Source organism: Nycticebus coucang, chromosome 12, assembly GCF_027406575.1.
Source record: "Nycticebus coucang isolate mNycCou1 chromosome 12, mNycCou1.pri, whole genome shotgun sequence".
Classification (NCBI taxonomy): domain Eukaryota; kingdom Metazoa; phylum Chordata; class Mammalia; order Primates; family Lorisidae; genus Nycticebus; species Nycticebus coucang.
The window spans coordinates 41,288,464-41,303,337 of NC_069791.1; the positions used below are offsets into that span (position 1 = coordinate 41,288,464).

A 14,874-nucleotide genomic window follows, 5' to 3' on the forward strand; every position below is an offset into this window, starting at 1 on the left:
ACAGGACTCCTATTTCTCACCACTCACAAAAACTAATTCAAGGTGGATAAAAGACTTAACTGTAAGGCATGAAACCATAGCAATTCTAGAAGAAAAGTAGGAAAAGCTTTTCTAGATATGTGTATCAGCCGAGGCAAATAATTTATTACTAAGATCCCAAATGCAATCACAGGAACAACAAAAACACATAAATGGGACTTGATTAAAGTAAAAAGCTTCTGCATAGCAAAGGAAATAGAGAACCTATACAAAGGGAGAGCACATTCCCAATCTATACATCTGATAAAGGGTGAATATTCAGAATCTACAAAGAACTCAAACAAATCAGAAAGAAAAAAAATATTAAAAAGTGTGCAAAAGACATGAACAGAAACTTTTCTAAAGAAGACAGACTAATGACCAAAAAACAACTGAAAAAATTTTCACAGTCACTAATCACCAGGGAAATGCAAATTAAAACCAGAATTAGGTATCATCTTGCTGTTGTTAGAGTGGCTATTATTAAAAAGTCAAAAAACAATAGAATCTGGTATGGATGCAGAGCTAAAGGTATGCTTATATACTGTAGAGGGGACTGCAAATTAGGACAACCTCTATGGGAAACAGTTTGGAGATTTCTCAAAGAACTGAAAGTAGACCTACCATTTGATACAACAATCCCACTACTGAGTATCTACCCAAAAGAAAAGGAATCATTTAATCAAAAAGATACTTGCATTTGAATATTTCTTGCAGTTTAATTCAGAGTTGCAAAGATCTGGAATCAACCCAAGAGACCATCCATTCATGAGTGGACTAACAATATGTGGTATATACACCATGGAGTACTTCTTAGCCATAAAAAGAAATGAATTAATGTCTTTTGCAATAACTTGGATGCAACTGGAGATCATTATTCATAGTGAAGTATCTCAAGAATGGAAAAACAAACACCACAAATATTCTCTAATAATTTAGAACTAATTGACGTGCACACTTAGACATAGAAAGAAGTAAAAATCATTGAACCCAAAAAGGAGGGGCTAGAAGGGGAATGGTAAAAGCCTACAATGAACACTATTTGGGTGATGGGCACATTTATACACGTAGTCCTGAGCAAAGGATTATAAATGCTATCCAAGTGACAAAAACACTTATACCTCATTAATATTTTGAAATTTAAAAAAAAATCAGAGAAAATAAATACTTCAGAAAGACTAGAAAAGAAACTAGGTATTGTAGAAATTCACAGGCAGGGAGATATAAATTATTATCCTGAAACTCTGTCCCTTATAGTTACTACCAAGCAACAGAGAGCAGAAATCTCCCAAGAAAGAAAAGTGGGTATATGAGTATCTCATTGAATTAACATAGCATATCCGTGTAAAACACAGCTCTCTTTTACATAAATCTATATACAATAACATTCCATAGTGTCAGGTGATTTTCTGACATTTCTGTCAGGCGACATTTCTTCCAGAAAATTTTTTTTAAAGATAGATGTAATTTTGCCCTTAGGTCATGGACACTTGGAATTGTTAGAATTTTGTGCTATGAAACAGAAATTGAATCTTTAAGTGGAGCCGGAAGCTCACACCTGTAATCCCACTACTCTGGGACGCTGAAGTTGGTGGATTACTTGAACTCAGGAGGTTGAGACCAACCTGAGCAAGAGCGAGACTCCATTTCCACTAAAAATAGGAAAATTAGCTGGGCATTGTGGTGGGCACCATAGTCCCAGCTACTCAGGAAGCGGAGGCAGGAGGATCTCTTTAGCCTAACAGTTGAGGTTGCTGTGAGCTATGATGATGCCATGTCACTCAACCGAAGTGCAACAGAGTAAGACTCGGTCTTAGAGAAAAAAAAATGAATCTGTGAGGTTTGTTAATTGAAAAAAGGTAGGAAAAACAGCATGCAAAGAACATCATGTTCAATAAGATTAGGAATAAGTCATGATAAGAGAAATTTTTATAATCTCCTCTATAAGTCTTTTTCTCCATTAATAATATTTCATATTTATGCTTTGGGAAAAGTCTACTGCTCTAGGAATTTTCAACAGAAAAAGTATACTCTGGCCATCAGATTCCGTTGTTTACAATTCATATTGCACAGAAAATAGTTTCAAAGCACATGTTCTTTCAAAACATTCAGTCTTATAACTAGATATTATGCTGAAATATTTACAGAGTAGATATCCAGATTACTTGTCATGTAAAAGCAACAAGAAAGGTATTATAAAGATTTAAAATTCTGATTTGAATTTAACTTGCTATTTAATAGTAACAATGTTGCAAAAGAAAACTTTCGTAAATGACAAATTATTCTCTTAAGTGATAATAACTTTCACAAAGTCTTGAAATTGGCTTAATTTTAACTCACAGTTTGTATCAGTTACAAAGTAAAGAAGTCTTCTACTTTTTCTAAAGCTATTCTACAGAAAGGTGAATAATTAAAAAAAAAACAAACAGCAACCTGTTTTAGTTAATCTTACCAGTAAAGCGTATGGGCAATCTGGATGCTTTGCAATGAGCGGTGAAGAAGGAGCTGCACTAACGGACTTTCAAGGTTCCATTCAAACTTGACAGCCTGAAGTAAGAGACATAATTACACTTTTATTCCCCTTCAGTGTCAAAATTATAGCAGAATACAGGAGGACTTAATAGGTTTGAGGAAGTATAGGGAAAACAGCACGCACATTTTAACAAAATACCAATAATAATGTCTGAATGGCTTTCTTAGCTGGTACATAACTACAAGTATAGAACACACACAATAAGTAATTTGAGGCTGTGCCATTTTGCTTCCTTTCTTCTTTGTGCTTTACGATCACAGGATAATAAATAGGAGCCAATAGTTGGTGGAGTTCAACCATGGCCTGAGGGGGAATCCTGGCACCAAAAGTGATATGAACAATGTCTTTGGTTTAAAAAAAATGGTATTAGTAGGAAAATGATAAATCTTCCCATTTGGCGCTTAATGCACACTCAGGGTCACTACAGAAACCACCACCAACTGGTGTATCAGTATTAACCTGCAGACCTGAAGCGCTGCTTAGAGTTTCAAAGCTGACTGCTACCGCCATCACCCTTTCCCAAATCCTTTCCCTAATTGCCACTGTGAATGACTCCTTAGGGTTTCTAGGAAACATGACCTGGTAGAAAACGCAGATAGTCATGGTAGCCCCTAATATCCTCAGGGAACTAATTCAGACCTCTGCTGGGACTTCCCTGGCGGAAGTCTGGACCTGGGTGGCTAACATCATCGTGGAATCCCAATATCTGAGATTAAAACCCAGTTCTCTTCGTAAAAATGCTCATCCCTGATCGACAGACAAAACTTTTATCTTTGGTTGTTCAATAAACCATTTAAAGATGATTTCCAGTAAATTTGCCCAAACTCTTCATGGTATCTGAAGGTGCAAAGACCATAACGTGCACTGTCATATACTGCGCCCGTGACCTTCTTCCACTACTTTCTAATGCCGGGCTGACTAGGTTGCGGGTTTTATTTATGCCCTAAGATTGAGCGTATCTTATGGGCATATGAGTGGGAGGTATGTTTCAGAGTTTGCTTCTATGATTGCCTTTTTAGATGTCAGCTACCTTATTTCTTCTTGAGCCTGTTAACTATTTGGTGCTCTAGAATTGCTTCCCTTGCTTCCAAACTGCCTGCTTTACCCTATCTACTGGTGATTCCCCCACTCCAAATCCTTCTTCATCACGTACACTGTGGGCAATTTTTCTGTTGTACACCACATTATTAAGAACTGGTCTGCAGTAACTTCTGAGTTTGTGTCTTATTTGACTTGTAGCTTAGGACCATATCTTCTGGTTTTGGTAAGCTCTTAGAGTCTTTTCTCAGCGCTTTAAAATAGCCTGTGTAATTCTAATATGAGAATATACCCAAATAACATGACTTCAGAAAATAATCAAAAGGATGAGGAATTTTTTTGTGTTGGAATGTTTCAAGTCAGGGCAAAGCACAGAAGACAAAGGGCAAACTCTACCATGAATGTTTTCGAATTTCTCCCAGTTTTTATTAATTTTCTAGTCACATTATACATTTCTTTCCATCTCAAAACATTTTACAATTTTCATTTTTAATTAGAACATAGTTGCAACTTTATCTAATTTTACCTTCTACATATTTGCTCTGTTAAATTCTGTGTGCACCTCATCATATGAACTTAGATTTGCAGACTATGGCTCTCGGGGATATTTCTGATGCCAAGTGTACTGACTCAGACTGAGGTTTTGAATGAAATTCATATCTATAAGCTTTTATATATATAGTAGAATCTCTGCAAGTTGACCACCCAATCCCAAGCGACTGTAACAAACTAGTCGACTTAAGGAATTAGGCCTACTATGTTGGTACTTAAGCATGGTGTGGTGCATGTCAGGTCTATAAAAATTAGGTTAATTTCCTGGGTTGGTGGGCATTTAGGCTGTTTCCACATTTTGGCGATTGTAAATTGAGCTGCAATAAACAGTCTAGTACAAGTGTCCTTATGATAAAAGGATTTCTTTCCTTCTGGGTAGATGCCCAGTAATGGGATTGCAGGATCAAATAGGAGGTCTAGCTTGAGTGCTCTGAGGTTTCTCCATACTTCCTTCCAGAAAGGTTGTACTAGTTTGCAGTCCCACCAGCAGTGTAAAAGTGTTCCCTTCTCTCCACATCCACGCCAGCGTCTGTAGTTTTGAGATTTTGTGATGTGGGCCATTCTCACTGGGGTTAGATGATATCTCAGCGTTGTTTTGATTTGCATTTCTCTAATATACAGAGATGATGAACATTTTTTCATGTGTTTGTTAGCCATTCGTCTGTCATCTTTAGAGAAAGTTCTATTCATGTCTCTTGCCCATTGATCTATGGGATTGTTGGCTTTTTTCATGTGGATTAATTTGAGTTCTCTATAGATCCTAGTTATCAAGCTTTTGTCTGATGGAAAATATGCAAATATCCTTTCCCATTGTGTAGGTTGTCTCTTTGCTTTGGTTATTGTCTCCTTAGCTGTACAGAAGCTTTTCAGTTTAATGAAGTCCCATTTGTTTATTTTTGATGTTGTTGCAATGGCCATGGCAGTCTTCTTCATGCAGTCTTTCCCCAGGCCAATATCTTCCAGTGTTTTTTCTATGCTTTCTTGGAGGATTTTTATTGTTTCATGCCTTAAATTGAAGTCCTTTATCCATCTTGAATCAATTTTTGTGAGTGGGGAAAGGTGTGGGTCCAGTTTCAGTCTTTTACATGTAGATATCCAGTTCTCCCAACACCATTTATTGAATAGGGAGTCTTTCCCCCAAGGTATGTTCTTGTTTGGTTTATCAAAGATTAGGTGGTTATAAGATGTTAGTTTCACATCTTGGTTTTCAATTCGATTCCAAGTGTCTATGTCTCTGTTTTTGTGCCAGTACCATGCTGTCTTGAGCACTATGGCTTTGTAGTACAGACTAAAATCTGGTATGCTGATGCCCCCAGAATGGATTAACAAGCTGTGGTATATGTATACCATGGAATACTATTCAGCCATTAAAAAAAAATGGAGACTTTACATCCTTCGTATTAACCTGGATGGACGTGGAAGACATTATTCTTAGTAAAGCATCACAAGAATGGAGAAGCATGAATCCTATGTACTCAATTTTGATATGAGGACAATTAATGACAATTACGGTTATGGGGGGGAAGCAGAAAGAGGGAAGGAGGGAGGGGGGTGGGGCCTTGGTGTGTGTCACACTTTATGGGGGCAAGACATGATTGCAAGAGGGACTTTACCTAACAATTGCAATCAGTGTAACCTGGCTTATTGTACCCTCAATGAATCCCCAACAATAAAAATAAATAAATAAATAAATAAACAAATTAAAAAAAAAAAAAGAATTCTGATGTGAAGCCAAACAAAAAAAAAAAAATAGGGTGCTGGTCAGCTATGGAGCTTCTACATTACTTAACTTTTTTGAGGTGGATTAGAGAGAACATGTTGCCCATACCCATGAGTCATGAGATAATTAATGATCCTACAAGTCAGATGAGTCATTATTTTCACTTACACTGACAAGTCCAGGGCAGTCCTTCTATAGGGATTGGCAGATGGATTGGATAGTATCTTATGGTGCAGCTGTTTATAAACTAGCTCTCTCTACTTTGAATGACTTCAGACAGATATAGCAGACAATACGGCAGTACACAGATATTGCATATTCTCTGTGCAAAATACTACTGTATTTGCACACAGATATTGCATATTCTCTGTGCAAAATACTACTGCATTGAAGTTCATTAATAGGAGCTCCTCCCATCATTCTTAGAGTCTCCCGTTCCGTCTAAAACCTGAGGCGCCTGCCATTTCAAACAGCTTGCAACTACGATTTGATCTTTTACATAAGAAAACAGCTGAATTAAAACAAAACAAAACGTAAAAATCACAATTTTAGCATATTCAGCCATATACAGGGTCGTTATCTTTCGTCATATTCAGAATAAATCAGTTTTTGCTTAATTTCTAGATTGTTATTTTTTTAAATTTCTATAACATTGTTATATTTAATTTCTCTAAAAGGTACTATTCTGTGCCAAAATTTGGGTGTTAGAAATTACTCTTATAAGATTTATACTCAGTATTATAATCCTCGAAGGCAGTGGTTCTCAACCTGTGGGTCGTGACCCACAGGAACTGTATTAAAGGGCCGCAGCATTAGGAAGATTGAGAACCACTGCTCTAAGGGAAAGGAAAGAAGCTGATAAATCATGAAAGACCTACCTAGCACATAATTATTTCGCATATAGCATTTGTTTTATTAATTTTTATTTCTTTACATATGTGAATGAAAAGATTTAATCACAAGCATTTCTAATTTTTCCATGTTCTACTTAATAAATGAAATAATTTTTTTATACCTTTTTGTAACTGCATCAATTTTGGTTAGAGAATGTCTGTCTTCATTATCCATGTCGACCTATACTTTAGCCCCTTGGCTGGCCAAATTGCAACATCACTTTCATGTACTCTACCTACTGATGATTCATTCAGAACTTTTAAGAGAATTATTAGTTAAAATCCTGGATTTCCTGAGTAACACTGTGTTCTTACCTGAACTAGCTGTGGGAGGTATTCCAGTAGTTCATCATTCAAGAGGCTGTCTAGTTGTCCAACTGCCACTTTACGAATTTCTTGATCTGGAAAACTAATACACAGTAAATATGTCCATTATGCTGCTAATGATAAGGAATAATGCATGAAGCATGTCAAGAACAGAGGATGACTTCTACCCACAGAACACAAGTAAATAATAATTCCTTAATCAATTAAGATAATCATTAGCACCAAATAGTTTTTCTATATTCTATACCTTCATGTAGACTCCAGTAGAAGGCCCTTTCAACTAAAATTTGGAAATATGGTTTTAAGTAAGAGTCCTGCCAGCTTCCTTAATCATAAGATGTGAATTATGAGTTACCTAAAATCTTATCCAAAAATAATTTGGAAATCTTCGCTTTCCTATTTAGCCTGTACTTGTTAAATACATCATTATCAGCTGGGTTTCTGATAGTTTATATCATTAAAAATAGGATCTAATATTTTTAAACCAGTGTTTTCCAGCTCTTAAGAAAAACCAGAAGAATAAAGTTCAGAAGTCTAAATAAATACACACACAAACATTTAATAAGGCTAAATCTTACTAACTTGTGAAATTCTTGAGGTAACTCTGCCTTATTCGTTTTTGGATTGTGTATGCCTGTTGTAAGATTTGGCACCCACTAGGCATTTAATAAATATTTGTTACCAAAATAAGTTTATGCATATATTTAACATTCCCAAAGATTTGCTCTCAGATGGGCTCCTCAGATAGTCATTTTCGTGCCCCATCCAAAGAATTAGATTCAGTTATCTCAAAGTTCGTGAGAAGCGCTTGGAGCTAACTTTGGCACCATGCTGCTTTCACATAATCTTCCCACTCTGCGTCAACATGATTAGATATCACTAGGGTTTTTGCGAAAACTATTAATTTTAAATAAATAAGTTTTTAGAAAAAATCACCAGGCATAGTTTAATACTTGAAGGAAGTAGTTATAGTAACTCATTTTGCAAACTAAGAAATGAATAAGCAAATAAACATAACTCCAAATTCCTTTTGTAGGGAATGAACTGAATGCTTTCAACCTTCACCAGTCAGGAGAGGGCTGCAAAAATGGTTTCCTGGGAGTATGGAAGTCATAAAACTTTAAGGTCTCTGATGTCCAACTCTTTTCTTTCTTTCTTTTTTTTTTTTCTAGCATGTCAGGCTACTGAAAGGTGAAATGAATATTGTACTGCTAAAATAAAATACATTTCTCAACTCAACTGTTCTTTGCAGCAGCTTGAAATGGAATGCTAAACAAGTTACTTTTTATGTCGTTTAAACCGAGTATTTTAATTGCAAAAATAATTCCACTTCCAAATGTAGTCATCAACACTCTTATTTCTGACCTGCAAGTACATTTGCAATATTTCCCCCCAATTTGAACATTCCAGCAATGAGACCTAGTGAGGACTTCAGTCCAGACACATCTCAGGAAGTATTGCTAAGGTCGGAAGATCTCAGCATAACATCATGCACAGATGGAGAATTGACAGGGGACAATAAAAATGCAAAGCCAGAAGCTGATGAGCTTGTTTTAGCATACAAATACTTTAAATTCTCCTAACTAAATGTGATTGAGTCTACTTTATTGCTCTTGATTACTAAACCATTTGTCTGAAGCTTAGAGACATCAAGGTCAGTTTGAGAACAGTTTGAAGTCTACGAGGGAATAGTTAGTATATACTGATGCTTAACTGACCACTGGTTAAATCAGATACCAGTTGACTCCCACTGGGTACTTAGGGTATTCATGTATTTGTTAGAATTTGTCTTTTTGTTTTTATTAATATATGTGTTTTCAATTCTCAACCTCTAAATAAATCAACTGAGGATAAGGACTGTTCTATCTTCTTATTTTATTTCGAGGATTTAGCACCATTCTCTCTATATGGTGGGTTGTAATAATGATGAAACCCACACTGTGCAGTCAATTTTATTTCTTCCTACATCCTGAGCGAATTTACATTGGTCACAACAGGTTTAATTTAACAAACACCACTCATATAAATTCAAGATTTTCTTCTCCTTTGCCCAAAAGGCAAGAGGAAAAGCAAATCTGAAGTTAATAGAAAAGAAGGATGTTAAGGCAAACCTCACAGACATTGTAGGTTTGGTTCCACACCATTGCAATCAAGTGAATATTACAATAAAATAAGTCACACAAATATTTCGGTTTTCCAGTATATAAAAAGTTACGTTTACACTATACCGTAGTCTATTATAAAGTATGCAATAGAATTGTCCAAAAATTAATTACAAAACCTTAGTTAAAAATGCTAAAAAAAAATCTGAGCCTTTAGGGAGTCCTAGCCTTTTTGCTAGTTGAGAGTCTTGCCTTGATGCTGGTGGCTGCTGAAGGTTGGCTGTGGCGATTGCTTAAAATAAGACAACAATAAAGTTTGCTATATTGTACACCGACTCTTTTTTTCACAAAACATTTCTCTATAGCATGTGATGATAACATTTTAAGCACAGTAGAACTTCTTTCAAAATCGGAGTCGAGCCTCTCAATCCTGTTGCCGCTTTATCAACTAAGTTCATGTGTAAGGAATCTACATCCTCTGTTGTCATTTCAACAGCACTCACAGTGTCTCTGCAGGAATAGATTTCATCTCAAGAAACCACTCTTTTTGCTCATCCATAGAAGCAGCTCCTTATCAAGTTTGATCAAGAGATAGCAGACATTCAGTCACATCTCTAAGCTCACCTATAACTGTAGTTCTCTTGCTATTTCTATCACATCTACAGTTCCTTCCACGCCTACCTCTGAAAGTCATAAATAAGGGTTATGAGAATAAGAATCAACTTCTTCTAAGCCATCGTTAATGTTGACATTTTGACCTCTTCTCATGGATCACAACTATTCTTAACACCATCAAGAATGATGAATCTTTTCCTGAAGATTTATAATTTACTTTGCTTATATCCATCAGAAGAATCAATATCTATGACAACTATAGCGTGAAGAAATGTATTTTCTTAAGCAATAAGACTTGAAAGTCAAAAATACTCCTTGATTCTTGGGCTTAGAAATGGATGCTGTGTTAGCAGTCATGAAAACAACATGAAGTTCTTTATACATTTCCAACAGAGCTCTTGGGTGACTACATGCATGGGCATTGAGCTGTGTAGTACTTTGAAAGAAAATTTCTTTTTTTCTATGCAGTAAGTACCAACAGTAGGCTTAATATATGCAGTAAACCATGCTGTAAACAGATGTGGTGTCATTCAGGCTTTCTTATTTCGTTTATGCATACAGCACAGACACGGTAGGTTTAGCACAGTTCTGAAGGCTCTTAGGATGTGTAGAATGGTAAATGAGTATTGGGTTCAAATTAAAGTCCCCAAGTTCATTAGTCCCTAAAAAGAGAGTCAGCCCGTCCTTCAAAGGTTTGAAGCCACGTATTGACTTCTCCACTCTAGCTGTGGCATCTTCTTCCAATAAAAGGCAGTCTGGTTTACACTGAAACTATGTTGTTGTCATATTCATAAGGTGTTGTACACACCTTCATCAGTAATCTTAGCTAGATCTTCTGGAAAACTTGCTGCAATCTGTAGAGCAACAATTGCTGCTTCACTCTGCATTTTTAAGTTATGGAGATGGCATCTTGCCTTAAATCTCACAAACCAACCTCTTCTAGCTTCCAACTTTCCTTCTGCAGCTTCCTTGCCTCTCTCGGCTTTCATACAATGGAAAAGTATTAGGACCTTGCTCTGAATTAAGCTTGGACCTTTTGTGGCTGGTTCAGTTTTCTATCCAGACCACTCAAACTTCCTCCCTATCAGCAATGAGCCTGTACTACTTTCTTATCATTCATGTCCTCACTGGGGTAGCACTTCTAATCTCCTTCAAGAACTCTTCCTTTGCATTCACAACTTGGCTAACTGTGTGGTACAATAGGTGAGGATTTTGGTCTACCTCAGTTTTTGATGTCCCTTCCTTAATAAGTTCAATCATTTTTACCTTTTGATTTAAGGTAAGAGATGTGTAACATTTTCTTTCACTTGAAGATGTAGAGGCCAGTGTTGGGTTGGTAATTGGCTTAATTTTAATATTGGTATGTCTCAGTAAATAGAGAGGCCCACAAGAGGGAGAGAGATGGGGGAGCAGCTGGTTTGGTGGAGCAATCAGAACACACACAATGTCTGTTGATTAAGTTTTCCATCCACTGTGGTTTGGGGTGCCCCAAAACAATTACAATAGTAACACCAAAGATCACTGATCACAGTTCACCACAGCAAATAGAACCATAATGAAAAGTTTGATGTAAGAACTACCAAAACATGACATAGAGACATGAAGTGAACATTTTCTATTAGAAAAATCATGCTGATACCCTTGCTTAAAGCAAGATTTCCACAAACTTTCGATTTGTGAAAAAGCAGAATGTAAAAATTACAATAAGGTGGGCTGGCACCTGTGGCTCAAAGAAGTAGGGCGCCGGCCCCATATGCTGGAGGTGGTGGGTTCAAACCCAGCCAAGGCCATAAACTGCAAAAAAAAAAAAAAAAAAAAAGAATTACAATAAGGCAAAGCTCAGGAAAGTGAGAGATGTCTGTACTTTTTTGAAGATCAGGAAAATAACCAACTAGTAATACAGTACCTATGCAGTATAGTCCAAAAGGAAAATTATATATTGTATCAGTATGTGTACATGCTGGGAAGAATATTTTTGTCCTTTAATGGAAAGGATTTTTCTTCCTTCTTATTCATTACTCTCACTTGAAGTTCAGGAAGGAATTAAAAGAGAGGTTGCTATGAAACTAACCACAAGACATCCTGAGATGTGACTAAAGCCTAACTTGACATTAAAGCATATGCAAGCATAACTCGCACTGGACTATTTTAAGAAAAGTTGGCCACATTAAAAGGATGTCTTCCGGCAGTATTACTAAAGTTCTGGAACATGCGCTCTTTCATACATCCCTGGCAATATATGACAACATGCATTAAAGTGCAAAAATGAAAAAACAAAAGCCTTCAAAGTGTGCTTATTCCTTGCTCTAATAATATAAATTTTGGGAATTTATTTTAAGGCTACGCTCAGAGACATGTGTGAATATATGTGTATGCAAACAAAATTAAAAATAACACAAAGGTCTAAAAATAAAGCGTTAAGTTAAATACGCTATGCCCATACGATGGAATATATGCAGTCACTGAAAGTAGTGAAAGAATACTTAATGATATGAAAATATTACAAAATATTTATATAGTATAATTCCATTTTTTAAAAATGTATATTTTCTTAATATGTTTAACAAAATGATGAGAAGGATGAAAATATTAATACCGACTATCTGAATGGAATTTTCTTAGGTGATTTTTTCTCTTTTAAGCTTAGTTTTAAAATCTTTTCAAATTTTCTGTATGAAAATTTCATTAATTACTAAACAAATTAATAAATACTTTTTTAATGTAAGGTTTATACAACTGATTAATAAATGCATATGAATATTTGCAAATGCCTTGCCAGCACTAGAAAAAAGCTCTGTGTTACATGCCCTTTTCAGAGCGAACGTTGCTGTGTGAAAGAGCAAACATCCCACTTTTTAGATTATTCCTCTAACCTGATGGTCTTCCTGAGAATTTATGTCTAATACGTTTTCAGAGCCCCTGAATTCAGGTATAGATCAATGGACAAATATGTTCCATAGATCCTGACATTTCTTCCCTGCAATATTATCTGAAAGTATTTAAACATTCTTTTGGGATACAGTTGTTGGCATTTCATGCTCAGTAGCTCGCCCCTCAGTAGGTAAGGGCTACTCATTTGTGTTCTGACATTGGTGTGATATTTACACACTGAAATGTCATATGTAACAGAAGTACTCCAACCTGTTTTGAATTTTCCACTAGCCAGGTTATCATGCTTTATTTGATTTCCTTGAAAATACACATATAATTCCTGTTTATCATAAACCATGAAATACTTTTAAACATTTCTGTTAACCTTGAGAATACTAATTATGGGGAAGTGGACCTTATGTTTTGTATTGGAGAGAAAAACGAAAGTACTATTAGAATATTCATCAAGCTGATGTCAACTAGGCTCCTGACTTATTTACATTTATGAGAAACTTCCTTATCGGAAAATAGATCATGAAATGGAGATATGGTTTGAGATATAAAAAAGATAACGGTCATTCGAATTTCATTTTCATTACTCGTTGGGAGATGGGTAAGGCAAAAAAAGTTTCTACCTATTATGAAATTTAGGACACATGGCTAAAAACTCAGAAGGTACAACAAAATTAGGTAAAATTAAGGTAACTTCAAGATAAACATTTTTCAAAGGAACTTCAATGAAATATCAGTTGTATATCTTGCCAAAAATGTAGGGTTAACATAAAGTGTAGGGTCAAACAAAGGATTAAGTTGAAATGGTAGTGCTTACATGTGCAGGAAAGGAAGAATGCTGAGTATTTAGGTAACTGTTTGGCTGGAGGTAGAGGTAAGAACTGATCAGTGGTTAGTATTTGACAGCAATGGTTCTCTAATTATTGATCTCAGGATACTTTTATATTCTTAAAAATTATTAAAGACTCCAAAGAGATTTTGTTTATGTGGAAATTACATCTATCAATAATTACCATATTGGAAATAAACCCAGGGCATATAAAAATTATGTAGTCATTCATTTGAAATAACAATAATAAACCCATTACATGTTAATATAGATAATATAGTTCTAAATAATAGTTATGCTTTCAAAAACAAAGAATATTTAGTGAGATTAGAGACAATGTTTTACATTTTTTTGCCAATCTCCTTAATGTCTGTCTCAATAAAAGACAGCTGGATTGTTTTATCTTCTGCATTAAATCTGTTGCAATACTGTAAGACACAAAGTCCCTAGAAAACTGCACTCTACACATAGGAGTGAATGAGTGTGACAAATACAAATGATATCTTATTTATTTATTTATTTATTTTTTGCAGTTTTTTTGGCTGGGGCCAGGTTTGAACCCGCTATCTCTGGTATATGGGACCGGCACCCTACTCCTTGAGCCACAGGTGCCACCCTACAAATGATATTTTAGACAGCAATATTCTCACTTTCTCTTCCCAGGGCACACATGGGCTCAAAAGTCATCTAACCAACATTCAGACTTGGAAGGTGTCATTATTCATCTTTTTTTCTCAAGTACTTATAATCTCTCTCATCTCAGAGGGCTCTAGGAATGAATCTAGGCAACATTTCAACAAGGCCAGTGGAGACATAAAATAAAATTTCAACAGAAGGGTGGCGCCTGTGGCTCAGTGAGTAGGGCACCGGCCCCATATGCCGAGGGTGGCGGGTTCGGACCCAGCCCCGGCCAAACTGCAACCAAAAAATAGCCGGGCGTTGTGGCGGGCGCCTGTAGTCCCAGCTGCTCGGGAGGCTGAGGCAAGAGAATCGCGTAAGCCCAAGAGTTAGAGGTTGCTGTGAGCTGTGTGACGCCACGGCACTCTACCCGAGGGCGGTACAGTGAGACTCTGTCTCTACAAAAAAAAAAAAAAAAATTTCAACAGAAAAATGTGTCCTTCACTTTCTTCCATGTGGCTTTTTTATTCATCATTTCTACTCTTTTCTTATTTTCTCTCCATAGCATTGCTTTTCTCATTTGTTCTTCTTTTTCTAGTTAAAAAAAAAAAAATCACAGAGGAACAATGTCTTACTCAAAGAACTGTTGAAGTGATAGGTAAAAGCCAAATGGAATGTAACAAATGTTGACCTTTTAAAAAAGCAACTTTGAATAAACTGAAAAGCAAAGAAATCTGAGATCATGT

General features: G+C 36.0%; 1 protein-coding gene across 3 annotated transcripts in view; it reads right to left on the bottom strand.

Moving 5' to 3' along the window:
- Nucleotides 1-14,874, bottom strand: part of PIK3C2G (phosphatidylinositol-4-phosphate 3-kinase catalytic subunit type 2 gamma) — a 453,317-nt gene that overhangs the window by 256,824 nt on the left and 181,619 nt on the right. For all 3 annotated transcript variants that reach the window (XM_053556309.1, XM_053556307.1, XM_053556308.1), the window contains 2 exons: nucleotides 7,070-7,163; nucleotides 2,471-2,565 (listed from right to left, as the gene is read on the bottom strand). In XM_053556309.1, the coding sequence (XP_053412284.1) occupies nucleotides 2,471-2,565; nucleotides 7,070-7,163 (189 nt within the window). The remainder of the gene's footprint in view (nucleotides 1-2,470; nucleotides 2,566-7,069; nucleotides 7,164-14,874) is intronic.